The sequence below is a fragment of the Haliotis rufescens genome, unplaced genomic scaffold (genome assembly GCF_023055435.1).
Source record: "Haliotis rufescens isolate VD_foot unplaced genomic scaffold, xgHalRufe1.0.p SCAF_14, whole genome shotgun sequence".
Taxonomy (NCBI): domain Eukaryota; kingdom Metazoa; phylum Mollusca; class Gastropoda; order Lepetellida; family Haliotidae; genus Haliotis; species Haliotis rufescens.
In genome coordinates, this window is record NW_025963824.1 from 17768502 (window position 1) to 17786200 (window position 17699).

A 17699-nucleotide genomic window follows, 5' to 3' on the forward strand; every position below is an offset into this window, starting at 1 on the left:
GGGGCCCTGATGATATAAGCAAAGTCAGATTTTCATCAGCAGAAAAGCAAACATCCTTCTCGGCTTAAAAACTCCTTCTCCGAGTGCAGCCTCATTAACCCGCTGAGAAGCTTTCAAACACACCATCTTCTTTGTCCTTTGTGATGTATTTTTAAAACTTACAACTTAAGATGACATCAGCCGCGGGAAGAAAATTACACATCTCCTGTGCGAACGTCTCAATTTATTGAGAACGGGATAGTCCACTTTATGCTTTTTCATCAGGGGTGACACGTTTCCATACAAATAACGGAGTGATAGTCAAATTAAATCGAGATGACTCTTTTGTACATAAAGTTAATATTAGTGCCAAGAATATACATAGTGTTGTTCTGTTTACTTCACACTTACTATTTCAAACATGCATTTATTGAGAAGCATCACGCGAAAACCCCACACCTCTATTGAAGTAGAATCGTCCGGTTGATACAGGCGGTCGTCTGCTCTACGCCTGAGTGCGCACCAATCAAATCGCAGGATTGGCGATCGGCGACCCCGGTCTATTTTAAGGTTGATGTGCGAGAAATGTACACAAATACTGCCATGTGCTTCGCGCGTGAAGGGTGATCAGCTGACAGCCACAGACATCGATGTTTCTTTGACAAGCGTACATTTCACAATGGAAAGAGGTATGTCACTTTCATTGTCTGTCATGAAATATATAGTATTTGCATCAGATATTGTATGTTTAAGCCCCTTTAGGTTCAAAGGTATTTATCATATAACACGTTAACTAAGATAATCTGAAGTGTTTGAAAATAACGTGTTTAAGAACTATTACAAAATTATTAAGCACTACAGATTATCTTAGTTAATGAGGCCTCGGTGATCTAGCAGCGAAGCTATTTCGTCAGAATATATGTATGAACAGTCAAGTGCGGAGGGCGTGTTGGTTTCACGATTGTTTACAAAGACTGTCGGTGATACGTGCTTGTTAGTTGTTATTTTTAAGGCATTGGCATTGTGTTTCATCTGCGCGGATTAACTTTGCAGTAGCACGAATCATATCTGATCATACATAAGTTTTGGCATGAAGGTCCGTTGATGAACTCTATGAGGGACTATAGCATCGCACGAGGTCAGCCCCAACCTCGTGTGTCTATTGCAATCATTGTCATGTGCACCGAGATGGAGACGTGCATGTCCTCTAATTTTGACAACAATATTATCCGTGTATTATCGCCATGTCGGAGATGGGTTTCCAGGGGTCATGGGGCGCGGTCACATCCGTGCAATCAATTTCATTGATGTAGTTGGGCACTCAATATTCTTGTTGCTGTGCTTGTATCGGTTAGGACATGTCATAGATATGTAGTTACCGTGTTATCATGCAACACTTACTAGTATTAAATGTTATATTTACTAAAGTTTTAGTGTATTATCGGTTGTTCAAGACACGTTATATCTTTTGTAGAGATTAACATAAACTGTATAAATTACTAAGTGGCATTTTCCGTCGCCTTTGTTTTTGGTATAACTGGGACTGTGGTATTGCGATAAGATAGGGGATGTAGCGAATGGCTGTGATAGCGCCCCGGTCAGTGTAACGCCGTCGGTAACATGACGTAACTGTACCCTGCTTAGCACTGGACACATTGTCTATAGCAGGATGTGTTGATTAGTGCCGACAGCTGAGAGACATGTGCATTTCATTAGCATGTTCCACGTAGTGCCATTTATTTCAGTAACGAGAAGCCAATAGCTGCTTCTGAAGTCCCAGTGACTTGGATATGCATTTCTCTTATCGTGGCTAAAGGTGATTTCTTGACACATCCTCGGACACTGCACAGTGATTGTACAGTTGACTTCACAAGACTACTTGACTCTTGATAGGGGTTAGGGAATCTAGTAATATGGCATGATTAATTAATAAGTTCCATGACCTAATAACCGCTGTTGGTATGTGCGCGATGGCATACCTTCGTGCGTCCGGCACGGAATCACACGGGTATCCATAAATCAAAGGCTTACAGCGTCGGTGGCAGTCGGGCCCAATCGGCCGGAACACGGCAGAAGGAAGTGTAATTGACAAGGTGATAGGGCTAATGAAAACATCGGTGTTATCTTTCGCCACGTGATTAATTAACTGTCGTGGCGGGTAGATGTGAAAGCCCCACCTTGGATCACACCAGCTGAGTACTACATTATCGGATATCCTTCGCGGGTCGATAGCTGTTTATCTCTTACGTGAAGCGCCCCGCTTGTCAGTTGGGGGCCTACCCACAATACACATCGTAAATGTCATACGGCCAGGGTACGTCCCGGGCATTGTTTTGTGTTGCGTTTTATATTTTAGTTTAATGATTTATTTATCTGTGACTTTGCCTTATAAATGATTTATCCCAGGTATTTTGTACACACTCAAAAGGTCGAGAACATAGCCGATTCTGTAAGTTTGGTCTCAACGTAACAGAAATATGTTATTAGAAGCCACATATAACTGGTAGTAATTACTGCTAGTATCAGCTTTGATGTGTAATGTCTGTAATCAAATATATTCTGTGAGACCCCGCCGACCCCCCCTGTGGAGGTCACACTGACATGCACTGACCAGTGGTCAAGAATGCAACATTCCACACCAGGGGTACGACAAACTGATTACAAAAGTACATATAATGTCCGACATGTCTTTCATCTGTAAACGGAGATGTTCTACCACAATGAACGCATGTCATGCAAGCTTGAGGCGGAAGGACACTTCAGAAGATGTAAAAAATATAATTGTTTGTTTTATCTACACCTAGTGCCCATCCCGGATAGTGAAGTGATGATTATTGTGTGTGACAGGATTATTCAGAAAAAGTAGGGTGGCGTATGCGTGATGGATGTTACAGACAACTTAGCCACACGTTATACTTGTTGCAGCGTAGCACTACCGGCACAGATATATCTCCCATGGCAACACAACTCTTTCAGTTTATGGCCATTCCGATAGGCCGCGACTTTACAGGTATTTCAGGTCACCTGGGGTCAAACGTATCAAGTTTCCAGGTAAATGATTCCGCATGAACAGCAGTAATCTCCCTTGGTGTCTTGTAGTCAGACAAGTGTGTTGGGCTGTCAGCATGGACTACCACGACAGTGAGATCTTTATGATCTACTTTGATCTCGCATCGTTTGTAAAATCACTGGAATGCATTAACTTTCTTCTGGTATTAATTTTCGTCAATTTATATATTAGCGTTGTCTGTTAGTCCCTCACACCTTATCACCCTGTCTTGATAGCACCGGTTCGAGACGTTTGTTCTTCCGCTCGAGAGCAATTTTATAGTTATTCCAAATGTATCTATCTTCGTGGTTCCATGTTGGTCAAGTGACCGATAAGGTAAACGGATGAGGAAGCTGGTGTTTCAACTTTATTTCCGAAACAGAAGAAACGGACTATAATATGCTGAGCACGTTTTCTAATGTTTCGGCGATAACGCATCATGTCCTGACAGACCTACGCAGTGTCCAGCAAGTGCCCATTTATCCAATAAACTCGCCAGTATTGACTTGCTTCGCTGTAAGTAACTCTGAACTTTATACCTTTATGTTTTATCACTGACCTTGTGTTTTGGTAAATCAGATCGCGCAATGCGGCAAATGCATGGTCTGTCAAGACAACGCGTTGCCAAAATAATTGTTGTGTGCACGGAGACCGAGTCTAATAAAGCAGCAGAATTGGCTTTGATATTGAAAACAAAAGCTTCACATCTCGTCTCCAACTGCTCATCGCTGTCTGGCCCGACTTAATGAAGCCATCTGTCCGGTCGCACTTGACCCTCACACTTCGGCCTTGGGGCAACTCATCGATAGATCGATATTGAAGGCCAGATGCCGCCCTGTAATAACTAATTGGCCTAATAATTGCTATTAGAATTGTACATGCGTTTCAGGATGTCCGTTGACCGTTTGAGGTAAAGGTCGCCGTATTCCAATACCGACAACAACGTCCCTGCTTTTAGGCGTGTCGTACATATCGTAGTCTCCCAGACACCATGCAGACAATAAATTGAAAAAGGAGTCCAACTCAAGTCTTGAATGATATGGCAAGTCTGAAATTAAGGGTTGTTTTGGGCTCCATTTGTTTTTTTTAAAATTATTTTAATTATATTATATATTTTTAATAACTTTTTTTTCTGGAACTATATGTCAGTCTACATTGGGGGCGTGTGGTTGAGTTAGTATGTTGAATTCATGTGGCGGGAAAACCACAGATGAAAATGATTTTTTAGACATGAAATTTACATCACTTTGAAACTCGCTAAGATATCACTCTGTCGTGTGGAATCATAGTTTGAGCATTTGCTTACTTACTTTGGAGATTTAACGTGCGCTTTCCGACTGATGCGTATTTCGCACACGGGCCCGGTCAGGCCTTTTAATGTGTTTCCGAAAGGGGCGAAAGTGGTCTGTGCAACCCAAGAGGGGGCTTTAGGGGTTGCTTATATAGAATTTGGGAATTTTGAGGTTTGAAATAGATGTCGATGGGGTTGGGGAGGAGAACTAAGGGAGCTGGGTATGGTGGATGTTTGTTTGTTTATGTGATTTTGATTTGGTAGATTATTGTGTTTTTATTAGTTCCGTTTTGATTAAGAATACGCCTAAGGCCTTGAAGTTTTCTAGTGTATTTTGTGGGTTTAGTATAGCTTCTAGAGTGAGAGACTTGTTTAGATTGAGGGTGGTTTGTAATGCGGTTCGATGTGTTAGGTAGTGTGTGCAGTGCATGAGTGCGTGTTCTGGGGTTTCGAGTTGTTTGCAGTGTGGGCAGTTACCTGTAGTGTGTTTTTTTAATTTTTTTTAGGTTGGTGTGTCCTGTTTGGAGTTTAGTGATTACTCGGCCAATTTTTTTTGATGGATGGAGAATTTTTGGTTTGGTTAGTGGTTTGCCGAGTACTTTTTTTGATTTGGCTATTTGAGTTTAGATATAGGTTATGCCATTTTTGTGATTTTTTGCTTGTTTACACATTTAATTTCTGATTTTGAGATGGGTAAGTTTAAGCTTATTTCTGGGATTTTGAGGGATAGTTAAGCTGCTTTATCGGCGTTTTCATTACCGTATATTCCTACATGGGCGGGTATCCAAAAGAAGGTTATTTGTTTGCCTGCCTTAGTTAGGTCGTGGGAGCTTTTAAGTATTTGATTTATTAATTTAGGTCGGTTTTTGGTATTTTTGTTTTGGAGGGCTTGCAGTCCACTTAGGGAGTCGGTAAGTTTTAGGATTTTTTTTTGGTGTTTTTTGGATTCTTGATTATGGAGGGCTGAGGCCATGCCCATTAGTTCTGCCGTGAATATTGATCGGTTGTTTGGGAGTCAGATGGATTGTGTGGTTTTAGTTGGTTGTGTGGTATGGACTCCGAAACCTGTGTGTTTGGAGGTGGGATCTGAGGATCCGTCTGCGTAAATGGGACACCAATTTGGCCAATTTTCGTGTATGTATGCTAGTGTTGTGGTTTTAGCTATGTTTGGGTCGGTGTGTATATTTATTTGGCTAGCTAGTGTTGTGTCTATTTGTTTTCTTGTTATAACTTATAAGCTCTCCTGCTTCAGTTCCCCCGTCATGTAATCACCCCTATCTTGGCCCCTCCTCGCCCTGACGTAAGACCCTCTTCTCCGATTGTCCACTCGCGGCCATGCCTGTGGTCACTATGGAGGTGACATGAGGAAGACTGTCCACTTGTCCTCTCATAACGCAGTGATTGATCTGTCCATTGTCTGGACTGGACGCTGACTAGTGGTCATTGTCCGGTCATTGTCAACAGAATCGCCTCATTGACTGTAGCTTTGTGATGGCCTAATACAATGTAAACAGCATCTCCCCATGGGGGCTTCATGTGGAGAATCACTTCCGGGTGACAGTCACATGGTATTGTTTTAGCCATGTGCGCATCACCAGGGTTTCATAGCGGGGCTGACATCAGCAAGATGAACTCCTGTCATACAATCCTTTGTCCAAGGTTTTAACTTTCCGTGTTATTTTTATAGGTCTGTTCAAATCCTCTATTTTGTTGAATGCCAAGTAATGACTCATGTTTGTCATGTCACGTCGATATTACAACCTCAAAGGTGCAGGGTTTGTTGGTGTCCATGACTTGAAGCTGGCATTTAGATACTACATGCCTTCATACAGACACAGACACATACGGGGCAGGCGCAACCATGCCTACAGTCCCTTCCGCCCACTGCCCATCACAGCCTAAACAGGTTACATCCACTCCATAAAAATAATTTTGATTTTGTTTGTATGGGAACTTCAACAAAAAATACATATATTACGTGTTTGACATCAAACATCTTCAATAGGACAATGGGTGTTTGGGAGCACGTGAGGTCACACATGTCTGGATTTGAAACTACAGTGCGGCTCATTACCTCGCGAGTGTGTCCATACCATACAACCTGAGCCCCACTATCTCAGCTTGTTTGATGTTCATTACCACCCCTCTCTGTACTCCAAGGTTCACTGGCCCTGATAGCTGAGAGTGACAGATGAGCTCTAATACTGTTTTACCTCACTGATTTTCACGTTTTACACGTGCCACTAAATCAATGCCATTCTTTAACCTTCGTATTTGCTAACAGTAGTGTAACGGGGATTATTTGTCAAAAACCCTTAAGGGGACAATTCATTTCATAATCATTTTCATAATCCTTTGAGCATAAAAAGTTTACCTTTGTTCTGGCGAAACTAAATTACACGGCTGATTCGATTTCGTTCATCACAATTATGTCTGTCAGCCGGTCAGTTCTTCTCTCATCTCTGTAGGGGGTCGTGATTTGGAAGATTCACGTTCTCTTTAATTTCGCATCTTTCAACATGAAACTGACAAAGATGTGAGAGCGTGAACATGCAAAACAAACACTTCCTATGACATCTGACTACTCTAATATCACGCAGTAATTCATGATCGAGGGCGGTGAAGCTGGTAGCGTTTACGGAGCTACATGATAATTATCGACAGAAAGAAATATGATTGTTCTTTGTTGACAAGGCTTCTACATCTGCCGACCTAGAGCTCTTGAAACCGCTGGGGGCGATAATTCCGTGAAATCTCCGCCTCTAAGTGCAAGCCTCATCGCAGACACTTCATTCTAAACGTCTACACGCGAATCGCTCATATAAAACTGACTAAAGAACTAAATCTGATTTCGGCTTATATTCCTAGCAGTGCATGGACGTTTTATCTAACGATTACAATGGTGAAAAATACTGCTGTAAGGAGCTTAGGTTGTCGTCTGCTTCAACTCAGCATGACGTCACCAGCATCATTTCGCGTCATGTCGTTATCGCGAGAACAAACGACATTTTCTCCCTTTCCCTCTTGCAGTGGCAGACAATAGATTTTTGAAGTATGCAGCTTAAAAAGTATCCCGAGGTGACTCATTTGAGCTAATCTCAGAACATTCTGATTAGGAATGAGAGCGCTTGTCCTCACCGACTGGGAACGTCACAGTTGGAAGCACGTGCCACAGGAGTACACCACTCCGGAAAAGTATTTAGAGCAGGAAAACCTTAATTTGCATTCGCCTCTAATAACGTAGAGACCATCAGGCCGAGCTAACACCCTACGTCCACGTGCTGATGAGTTAAAGGCGCCATAGACGCTACTTCTATAAAGTCTACCATTTATGTCAATGCTACATCGTTCACGCTATAGTAAATGTAATACAGCATCCCATGGAGTTAAAAGGCAAATGGCCGCCAAATGACTAAGTTAAAAAGCATTTCCGCCCGTGAAATGTTAGAAATCGCCGTTCTGCTTGAATGTGTTTATGGTCGAACTATTCCACTCAGCATACTTCCCTACAGTAATTAACGGCGCCAAGCGGTATAAATGATGCTATACTTAACAACGTGTACATGATATCAGGGTTTGTAATTACAACTTAAGGCGATTTCTAACATTTCACGGGCGGAAATGTTTTTTAACTTTCGTGTTGATAATAAAATATGCATTATGAGGTTATTACAAGCCTGAAATCACCGTGACTTCTTCCTTAATGACAGATTGTCTTCATCTTTTATCTGCCCAAGACGGTCTCCTCTGCTCCGGGGAAACGTGCCGCCACAAGAGATAATGTCCCTCATAGTTGGGCCAACATTACGAAAACACTTCTTACAGATGCACAAGCACTTTACGTGTTGAATCGGGAGAAAACGCTCCATTCCGGAAACGATAAAAGAAATTATATTCATATATTTAGAATGCGGGTGATAATCAACATCGATATGTTTGTGTTGGTGACGATTTATCTTGTTTAATGTGTAAATTGGGTGTGTTGTGTGGATCACACGGTGACTCTGTTCAGAATCACAATACACTTATAACACTGCAGTCAGACCACTGTTAGATTGTGCAGAAACAGGAATCATACGGCGGTGAACTTTGCCCTGATTCCTGCATGTTCAAAAGTCACGATCAAGCAATTGAAACAGACACCTTACCCCTATAATTACGAAAAATCACTTTATTTCGAGCACAGACAACGTCATCTCGCGAGATTTCCCCACATCTGCACTCGACACGGAAATTGTTACTATCATCACAAGAGCAACCTTTGTCAATACGACATAGGGCTGAGCTCAACAACGGCTATATAATTTCAGGACGAATGTCATTCAAATGTCCAGGCTTAACAGGGATAATTGTGGGATAATCGGACGAGGTAGGGGAGCATTTTAGCAGCCCTTAATTACCCCATCGCAAGTTTTGTCTCCGACTCTTGGGAACGGGGACCCTTAAACCCCGCTATATTTATCTTACTCGACAAGGGCTAGGATCCAGATATAATTACAATCTGAATTGGACGAGTATTTATGATCGGTGTGATTATTTAGAAGAGATAGGAGCTTAATCATCTAAGGAGCACGTGCAACCACTTGGTGGGATCTGTAATTATATCTGGACTGGTTTTATTGTGTCCATACTTGTGCGCACTGACCCTACAGAATGTCTCTGTCATGTATCAACTCTTTTTTTTTAACAATAAAATTAATGTTTACCATACTCGTTGTTGCACTAACCTAAATATATCTTTATTTAAATAACGATTTCTGTTGATCAGTGTATTAGCAATATTATACATCGCATATTCTAATGTTGCTGGAAAATCACAATTCCACAATATTAGGACTCCGCGAAACAGAATTAATCTAAATTAATGTACAAAGTATTTGAGTTTCAGTATTGGAGCAGCTATGTTTTCAGAAGTGCACATTATTAAGGAATTCAAATTTTCGAGTATTGCCCGTAAAAGAGAACTAAAAAGGTCCACCCACTTTAACTGTTTACATGAGAAAGTATTTATCAACAAAAAACTTAAGCCGTGTAAATTTGTTTTATCATCAAAATCACTTCAGACTGAACAAATCCAGATTTCATTTCAACACACACAATACTTGATTTTTTAGCCATGCTGAATTTAATTTGGAGTTGACAATGGACTGGATGGAGGAGATTGTAAATGACCCGGGAATGAAAAAGTCGCTGTTGTCAGTTGCCAACTTCAACGTTCTGTTTCATTCTTGTGTAAAGTACAGCGGCTTGTAGTGGTGATTGACAGATGCAAAGCCCTTGATGCCTTCATAATGAAATAAATGGGGTCGTATAATAGATATTCAAGTCCCGTGCGAGCAGGGGGGGTATCTGTCTGCGAGTGGAAATATAACACTCCAAGTGCCGTCTTCGCATTTCACAGTATCTCTTGCAACACAATACAAGTTTCACGCCTGTACAAAGAGGGCATTTGTGTGATCTTTCCACGGACAAAGCGGGCATGATTAATCCCCGTTATACGGTGTAGAGTTTCATTGTTGTCCAAGATTTAACAAACATCTGCGCGTGCGGCAGCATTCAAGGCCCCATGTGCCATAATTAATATGGCGGAACGCCGAATGATTCACAAATCATGTGATCGACCATTAGAACTCAGCGGTAAATAAACTTCCGGAAGGTATTTGGTTGATGTCAAGAACTATGACTTCGGATGCTGTTTTGCTAATATTATATTATCAATAACTAACAGAATTAATCACGACCCACCTGCATGTCGGTTTGACATATTAACTTGGAAATTGAAATTGCATGAGGATATGCCCCGTCATGACAACTCGGGCGGTGACACGCAACTGGCGACGTTTTGCAATAAGTAAACTAGTTAATGGCCCATGTGCAGGTGAGCATGAGATGACGGGAACCAGTATTATCACTCAGTCTTGTTTGAAGAAGACTTCGAAAACTCTTTTATTTGGAATCACCACGCACGGACATACACGTGCAATTTAACGGTCAGAAATTTGACTTGTCAGTTCAGGGACCATGTCCATTTCTGTAATTAACAATGTTTGTAAAAGATCCGCTATGAAATAACACATTAACTCTGCAATTCAATCAGGAAATATTTGTCCATTATGAGTTGTAACTGCACTCTGGTGCACGGATCACTGGCCAGGACACACAGGTCGGCGGCGATAGTCCCTGTCATCCATCGTCCCATGTGTGCCGGCACTTGTCCACTCAGGCATCCGACGCAGCTTCATCTCGGTCGTCATCTTGCAAACTCTTAGTGATCACTTGTCTAATGCTATGCTTTTCAAACCTGGTCGCGTTATACGAATGTCTCCTATAATTTACCACTTCTGAAGCGCAGTTGGAGGCAGCGACATCTCTTGTGTTGTCCTGGAGCCACACTTCTGATAGTTCATGTGATCATCACAATTACTTGACAATTTATATTAAAATCTGAAAACATAAACTAAAGACTGCTTAAGATTAAACGAATGTACATTTGTCTTCTTTTTAAGATACTTGTAGGGTACCTGTCTTATTTATATTATCAATTTACCACTCTCACGTTTACAATAAAACAGACAACTGAAATAAAGTTTACTGTCACGGCATGAACCAGGACTTGGGAGAGATATTCACTTTCATACAGTTTCCACTGTGTAGTGCATATATCTTCACATACAATTATGCTTGTACAAGTACATATTATGAACACAATGACTCTCCACACACAAATGTACAGTTAACCAGGGTAACGGTGGTATGTCATTCAATCACGCACATGAGTAAACACGCGTGGCGTCTTTTCCTTTGAACTTTGCCGACCCGACGTTTCCCCAAGTCCTAAGGGAAAGTCCGTGTTTGGCATATTTCTCCTGAAGTTACTTCGGATATGAACTGAGCCGACATAAGGGACATGATGCACGCGCATGACCGAAGACAAAAGCTCGCTCAAATCTAGAGGTTGCACGCGACAGATGCACGCGCCACCAAATATCGCCGCCAGTTGTTCTCCAGATGCGGGTTTGAGGGGAGAGGGATCTACCATTGTATTGCGACTACCCCTGAAACGCTGGGGTGACCTTTCGCGCCCATAACCAGGGTATCTCCAAAGCTACCCATAATGATCTGGCTTGTTCAATGGGTGAATTACAAAGAGAAATATTAGTCGGTTTGCAGCTCATAAACAAGCCATCAATAAGATGCGATCTTAAACATAATAACGAAGGAGACAGAAGCCCGCCTTGTACCACCAGGGTGAGTTGGTTGATCGGGGTCGCTGACCGCTGCAAACAATCCGTGATCGTGTTTCAATCTGGCTGCTTATCCAACCGTTTCTATTCTACAGTCTAACAGTTGTGGTGCCATTATTAGAAAAGTCAAGAAGCATTCTGCATTACAAGCTGAGCATGTGGTATTTCCACAGAATAACCTAAGCAAACAAACCTGCCATTCTCACTCTAACCCAAAAGGGGTCTGTCCGAATGAACACAATAAAGGTCGAGGAGAAATTACAGAACAGCCCTCTGAGACCCCCACCTAGGTTGCTGGGTCTGGTAACCTTTAGCCTTCCCCATAATTCTAGCCATGAGACCATACAAATGCAATATAACGCGGCCTTATCAATATGCCAGTGTCACGTTTGAAATATGTCCCCTTCACCCTGACGTCATTGTAACCAATACGATGACTAACAGACAAAAGGTCATTTTCAAAAATCTGATTCTTAAATTGGTAAACGGACGTGATAAAAGGAGCCCGATGACTCATTCGAAAAGTTGACAATTTTCTTTTTAAAAAGTGAACACATCCCCATCGTCGCCTCGAGTTGGCCTGCTTGACAATCAAGCCTTATACGGCTTGACAATATTCAATAATGACATGCATGTACAAATTAGAAAGTAAGAGTCACCCAACCATAGTTGAGAGACAATACCGCTTCCCCCTCCGACAGAGATGGGGGCTCAACCGTCTGAAGATGACCAGAAATCAATACAGCGCACATGGCCACGATGGCCTGTCATTGATCACCGTTTCTGTAGACACCGTACACCCGTACGCAGGGAGGGTAATCACCCCGGCTAAGAACAATACCCTCTGTCTCTGTGAGTCATCAACGCGGCCTGGCTTTGTGTGGAGGTTGGGGTGGGGGAGACAGGGTCGGGGGTAGAGGAGATGGAGTCACAACTCGGGGGATGGGGTAGTGGAGATGAGTAAGAAGTGACATCACTGGTTTCAATCTGCAACTTTCATGCATACATGAGCGCGTACAAGTGAATCTGATGAGTTAATATTTGGACACTGTCGTTCAGATAATGTGTGTATCACTCCCACGTGACGTCACCGCGATGCCTGGACAATTGGGATTAATTTTAAACTTTGAATGATTTTTGACTGTCGCAAAAAATGTTTTGAAACCAATAGGCATTCAAAGAATTCAAAACAAAACAAATCTTAGTCATATGCTGGATTCATTAAACCTTTCAAAACTTTTAGTTTGTTTTACAATAAATACCAACCCACAGCCCCACTGTGTTAGTCAATACTGTTTAATGTGAACTTTCCCTCTAGTCAAGGACACATCTGTAAACGCCTGTCTGGATTCCTCAAGATTAGCAGTATATCTCATATTGAATTCGCCTCGTGTTATAAACTCGTTATTCATTCTCTGTGTTACAGAATTATGTCCACCGCTTCTAAAACTGGACTCGAACCTCGGTTACACCATCAACTCCTTCAACCGCAGCATCAACAGTGTTGTCAACGTCCTCTGCAACAATCGCACAGTCACTGTGCTGAAGTGCCTTTCAAGTCGTGTCTGGAACGGCACCAAAGCGCCCTGTACACAAGGTACTTCGCCCCCTCAACAACCAGTACTCGGCATTCAATGATTCACTGAGAACAGTATCCCACTAGCATTCCAACATTATAAGTAGCATGTGCTCTCCTTCACTGTGTTCATGTACAGCTCTTATATACTTAAATTTGGGCCTTAGGCCTATATGAGAAACTAATCGTACTGTCGTATTAACAATCGTTTGCAGACTTTGCATGTCATGGTCGTTCGAGTCCTGTTATGCATATACTATTAAACAAACAGCACATTAAATTAGAAACAGACTCGCAGTTCGCTTGAGTGAGGATTCGTTCTGTTTCAGACGTGGAAGTGGCGGAGGCGGAGGAGGTGCAGGTGGAGACGATCATCATCATCGTCTGGGTGCTAGGTGGCGTCCTGCTGCTCGCGCTCCTCGTGCTGCTGGCCGTCATCGTCACGTCACACAAGAAGGATGTCCGGGGCGGTTCACCAAGGTACTTATTTCTTTTCGTAAACCCGTAATGTTTACTTACATTGGCATATCACTGGTTGATTTTAAACTGAATGTACAAAGTTTTATTTGTAGTTATCCTTTACCATCTTGGACTTGTTTGGTTAGTACGTCACAATATGCAGTTATGAACTCACAAAACCAATGTACTGGGCTATTCTGTCTTTCAATACTTGTTTCGTTCGCCTTATTGAGGGGATATTTGTTTTGTGTGATAATTTAATTCCAACCTTTTGTATGTTGAATGTTTTAACAGAACATGTTGAGATATTCTCATTCATAGCTTTTCACAATTCAGAACGTCGATCTTTACCGTAACGTCCAACCGAAACTCACGAGGGGGAGACAACCCAGCATTTACGACTGAGAACGAATCCACACAGGGTCAGACGTCCTTAGCCAGGAATGGTTCCCACAGGTCGTCCCTCCGCCCGCCGTCTTACCATGAAGCTGTCTCCGGGAGGATCATATGTGTCCCGGGCGTGGCCGCAAGAATGTCCCCGAACGTGGGTAGAGCGACACCTAGCGGCGGGAGAAGGGAGATCAACAGCCCAAGAACTCGCCAAAATAGGGACGATAATTCCAGGTCCAACAACGGCACGAGAGGACGCTACGTATATGATTACCCATCATGCTACTGGGAGGAAGAACCCCCACCGCCATATTCACTTGTCGTCGGAGACAGACCCGAACCGTCTACGAGAATTCCAGCAAGCACCCCACACCCTCCTCGAAGTGCTCCGAATGCAAGTGTAGATTCTTCCCGAATTCAACACATCGAGAGACATAGGCCCCATCAAGCCTCGGCTCCGATAGCCAGGTCAGTAAGTGAATTAACATACTTCAAAATTTATCAAACAAGATATTCCTGTATACCATAGTAACAGACCATTCTCAGCGAATCTTCTGCTGCACGAGAGACAAGTGAATAGTTGGTATAGCAGATGTACCATGCAATCCTGGTTCTAAGCACGGGGTAGTGGTATAAGATCTTTTTGTGGCCTGTCATTTTCTCCAAGACGGTAGGCCGGGAACATATTACAATCACAATTGTTTTCGTCGATGCTGTGAAACTTGTATCACTTAGGCCGATTGTTTTCCATCGATCTCCCAGCAGAACAACGAGTCTTTGTTTAGTAATTACCCCTTGGATGTTGGTCCTTCTAATCTCCGCAAACGATGCTGGCTGGTTATTAGCTATTATTGCAACCTTAATTTCATTTTGTTTCCGTTCTCATATTTCTTCAAATGTGGTCTCTTTTTACCTTGCAGGTTAGAGTATGATTATTTCTGACTGTGAAGAGGTTGGATTTCAAAACCAACGACGGCTCGAGATTTGCATCACGTTGAGACGAGATACCCCGAGACCGATGCAATCGTTCCAAAGTGACAAGAACACTTTTAACGCCTTTGTGATTTTTCACCAAAACACGGGTGATGACATCTCACGTCACGTGACCGTCCAGAGACAATGTCAATAAGTTCCCATGTGCAATAACTGAGATAAGGCAATATATTTCAACGTGCAATCTGACATTTGATATTGACAGTCCGTGTCAATTACATGTAATTACCTGCTGTGGATATCCTAGTGAAACAGACGTGCTTTAGTAACGTGTGCAGTGACTCTGTGTGTGCCAAACTCTGTCTTACGGCTGCATGTACTTAACGGCGCCCACACTACACCTTGTGTGTTCGCTTTACTAACAAGCTGGTTATGTCTGTACATATTATCAGTATTTCATCTTTGCTTTATATCGGTGCTACCAAGCAGTATTACTTCATCAGTACCGCAATACTCATATTCCAGCTGCCTTACTGGATGTACATTGCTAGACCTAGTCATGCTTCCTCGCGGGATGCCAACTCACATGTCATCAGACAAATTCAGACTTCGTGCTATTCCATTCAGCGTTCTAAAACAACCAAACTGTCACGTTAGAAATACATTTCAACTATAACATTTAAAAAACCACTATATATACTGGCAGTTCCAAATGAGTCATTTGTCCTTTTAGCCAAATTAGAGAGACAGCCGAGCAATGTCTTTTTGTATATTCCAAACCATCCTATAAAAACAAGCCACATGTCTTGTCCTCCTTACCATTGAACCAGCGAAGGCCAGTCACTGCAGCCTGGACTTCTTCGTTTTATAAACCTTGATAAGGAGGCTTTTCTCGTCAACCTTCAACTCCAAAGCTTTTAAGTAAGGATAAGATATATGGATGAACAACTTCTTTATTACAATTTGGAGCGACGTTTCGGTGTAAGCTTTTCTTATATTTAGGAACCTGGACAGAAATGCGGACTATCAAAACCTTATATTACAACTCGATTTTGTAATTTGCTCGAAAAAAGGATGATAAGGAGGTGTAGATGAAGCCGTTTCGCGGTAGTGTTTTAAATATGGCTGTTAATCAGCGACGGCAGTCCCGTTGTGAAAGTGGCCGTGTACAGCTTGTGTAAGTATGTAGATAAGTAAGTAGATAGCGTGTCCGAGTGCTAGAGTCATCCAAAGAACACTGTACATATTACCACTCCGTGCTTCCTAGACGTCACGACAGTTAGCTTTCGTGACCATTCGTGTCATTCCGGGAAATGCCTGGCAGGTTACGGAAAGGGACGAGTGGTGACGAATGATCAAGTAGTTAAACTAGTTTAGCAACTTATCGGATCTTTCCGTCACCACGGAAACGACCGATCTGGATTTTGCGGCATTGCCTACATCGGTATTATTGACAGAAGTCTTCCACTAGCAAATTAGATACATATATATATATGTACATATGCATATATTGCAATTAACATTGCATAACGCGCCTGAGCGTCAAATCAAAGTTGTGTATATATATTCTGAGAGTATTACAATGATTTTTGTCTTGTTCTATTGGAAGTCCATCACGTTCTTTTGAATTTTCACATTGTTTAATTCAGTAAGTACTAGTTGTAATGGTTGTAATAGTCTTTGTTTTAACGAGAAGTCGTTTCCTAGCTACGCCCGTACCGCCAATGACCGTGTGTCACATGTTCCCGCTGCCAGCTTATTTCAGTTACAACCTCTGTACATTGCACTGTGTGATAATCTAATGTAAAAGTGTTATGAATATATCTCCATGTCATGTTGATCTATCACTTTCATAATACTCCTGGTTGTGTGCCTTCATATGTTTTGATACAGTAATATATTTACATGTTTATATGTAACCTATGTCGTGTGCCTTTCACTCACATCTGTGATGTCTGTCACAACAGACACGTCTATCAACTGTCAATGTTCACGCCCAGTCCGTATAGTCTCTTACGGAAAGGGGCGAGTGTTGACAAATACCATTGTACATAATCATTGTCTCTCCCGAACTCACAGAAAGAGACGAGTTTTGACGAACACCAACGTAGTTTGCACGAAAGCCAATGGCAAATATGATCATATGTGTTTTTTAAGGGTGCTCTCAAAAATGTTTTTGTACCGAACATTTGTAATGTCGTTCGATGAAATCCAGTATTTGAGGCGTGTCTCAAGTCAGTCATTGAGAAAAATGTTTTGATACTTTTTTAACTGAAAATGTGATGCTATGCAATGACCAATGACTACTTAGTGTGCCTGACATGTCCGTGTTGTTACTTGTTTCATCCCTGTCCAGTCATTATTGTCTTCCAAATAAATACGTTTTCAATGTACACACCCTCCCTTTGTGCATATGTAAGTATTCTACACCGTTATACACGTGAAGGCCTCACACTAATGTTACACATATCTCGGTTCCTTCTTCGAGTTGAATGTTTGTCAATATATATTACTTTCGAAACCATGCCCCATCACCAGCAGTAGGGAAATACCTAATTCTCGTGCGATGACAGCGTAACATTGAATTGCTAAATGTATTGACAGTATAAAAACTGAATAATTTCAGAAACACATTGCCACAAAGTGATGTTGGCACATAGAGGCGTGCATTGATCGAATACCCAATGCAATAATGTTAGTCAACACGAACTAAATTTTCCTTTTCGTGTAGTTTTCGAAATCACGATTGCTATACATATGAGCACATCTGGCATTGCT

At 42.0% G+C, this 17699-nt stretch overlaps 1 protein-coding gene across 2 annotated transcripts; it reads left to right on the forward strand.

Annotated features, from left to right (window-relative positions):
* Positions 1 to 563: 563 nt before the first annotated feature.
* Positions 564 to 17314, forward strand: LOC124152610. Of its 2 annotated transcripts, none has more exons than XM_046525599.2 (5): positions 564 to 668; positions 12990 to 13160; positions 13469 to 13619; positions 13935 to 14460; positions 14909 to 17314. In XM_046525599.2, exons 1-5 carry the CDS (start codon positions 659 to 661, stop codon positions 14918 to 14920), a joined length of 870 nt encoding a protein of 289 aa, XP_046381555.2. In that variant the 5' UTR covers positions 564 to 658; the 3' UTR covers positions 14921 to 17314. The 2 variants fall into 2 exon arrangements, with proteins under 2 accessions (XP_046381555.2, XP_046381554.2); XM_046525598.2 differs by having other exon boundaries at positions 13935 to 14456.
* The last annotated feature ends 385 nt before the right edge of the window (positions 17315 to 17699 follow it).

Coding starts and splice junctions, on each gene's coding strand:
- LOC124152610 (XM_046525598.2), top strand. Junction 13,161..13,468: donor CAAAGCGCCCTGTACACAAG/GTACTTCGCCCC, acceptor GTTCTGTTTCAG/ACGTGGAAGTGGCGGAGGCG. Junction 13,620..13,934: donor GTCCGGGGCGGTTCACCAAG/GTACTTATTTCT, acceptor TTCACAATTCAG/AACGTCGATCTTTACCGTAA.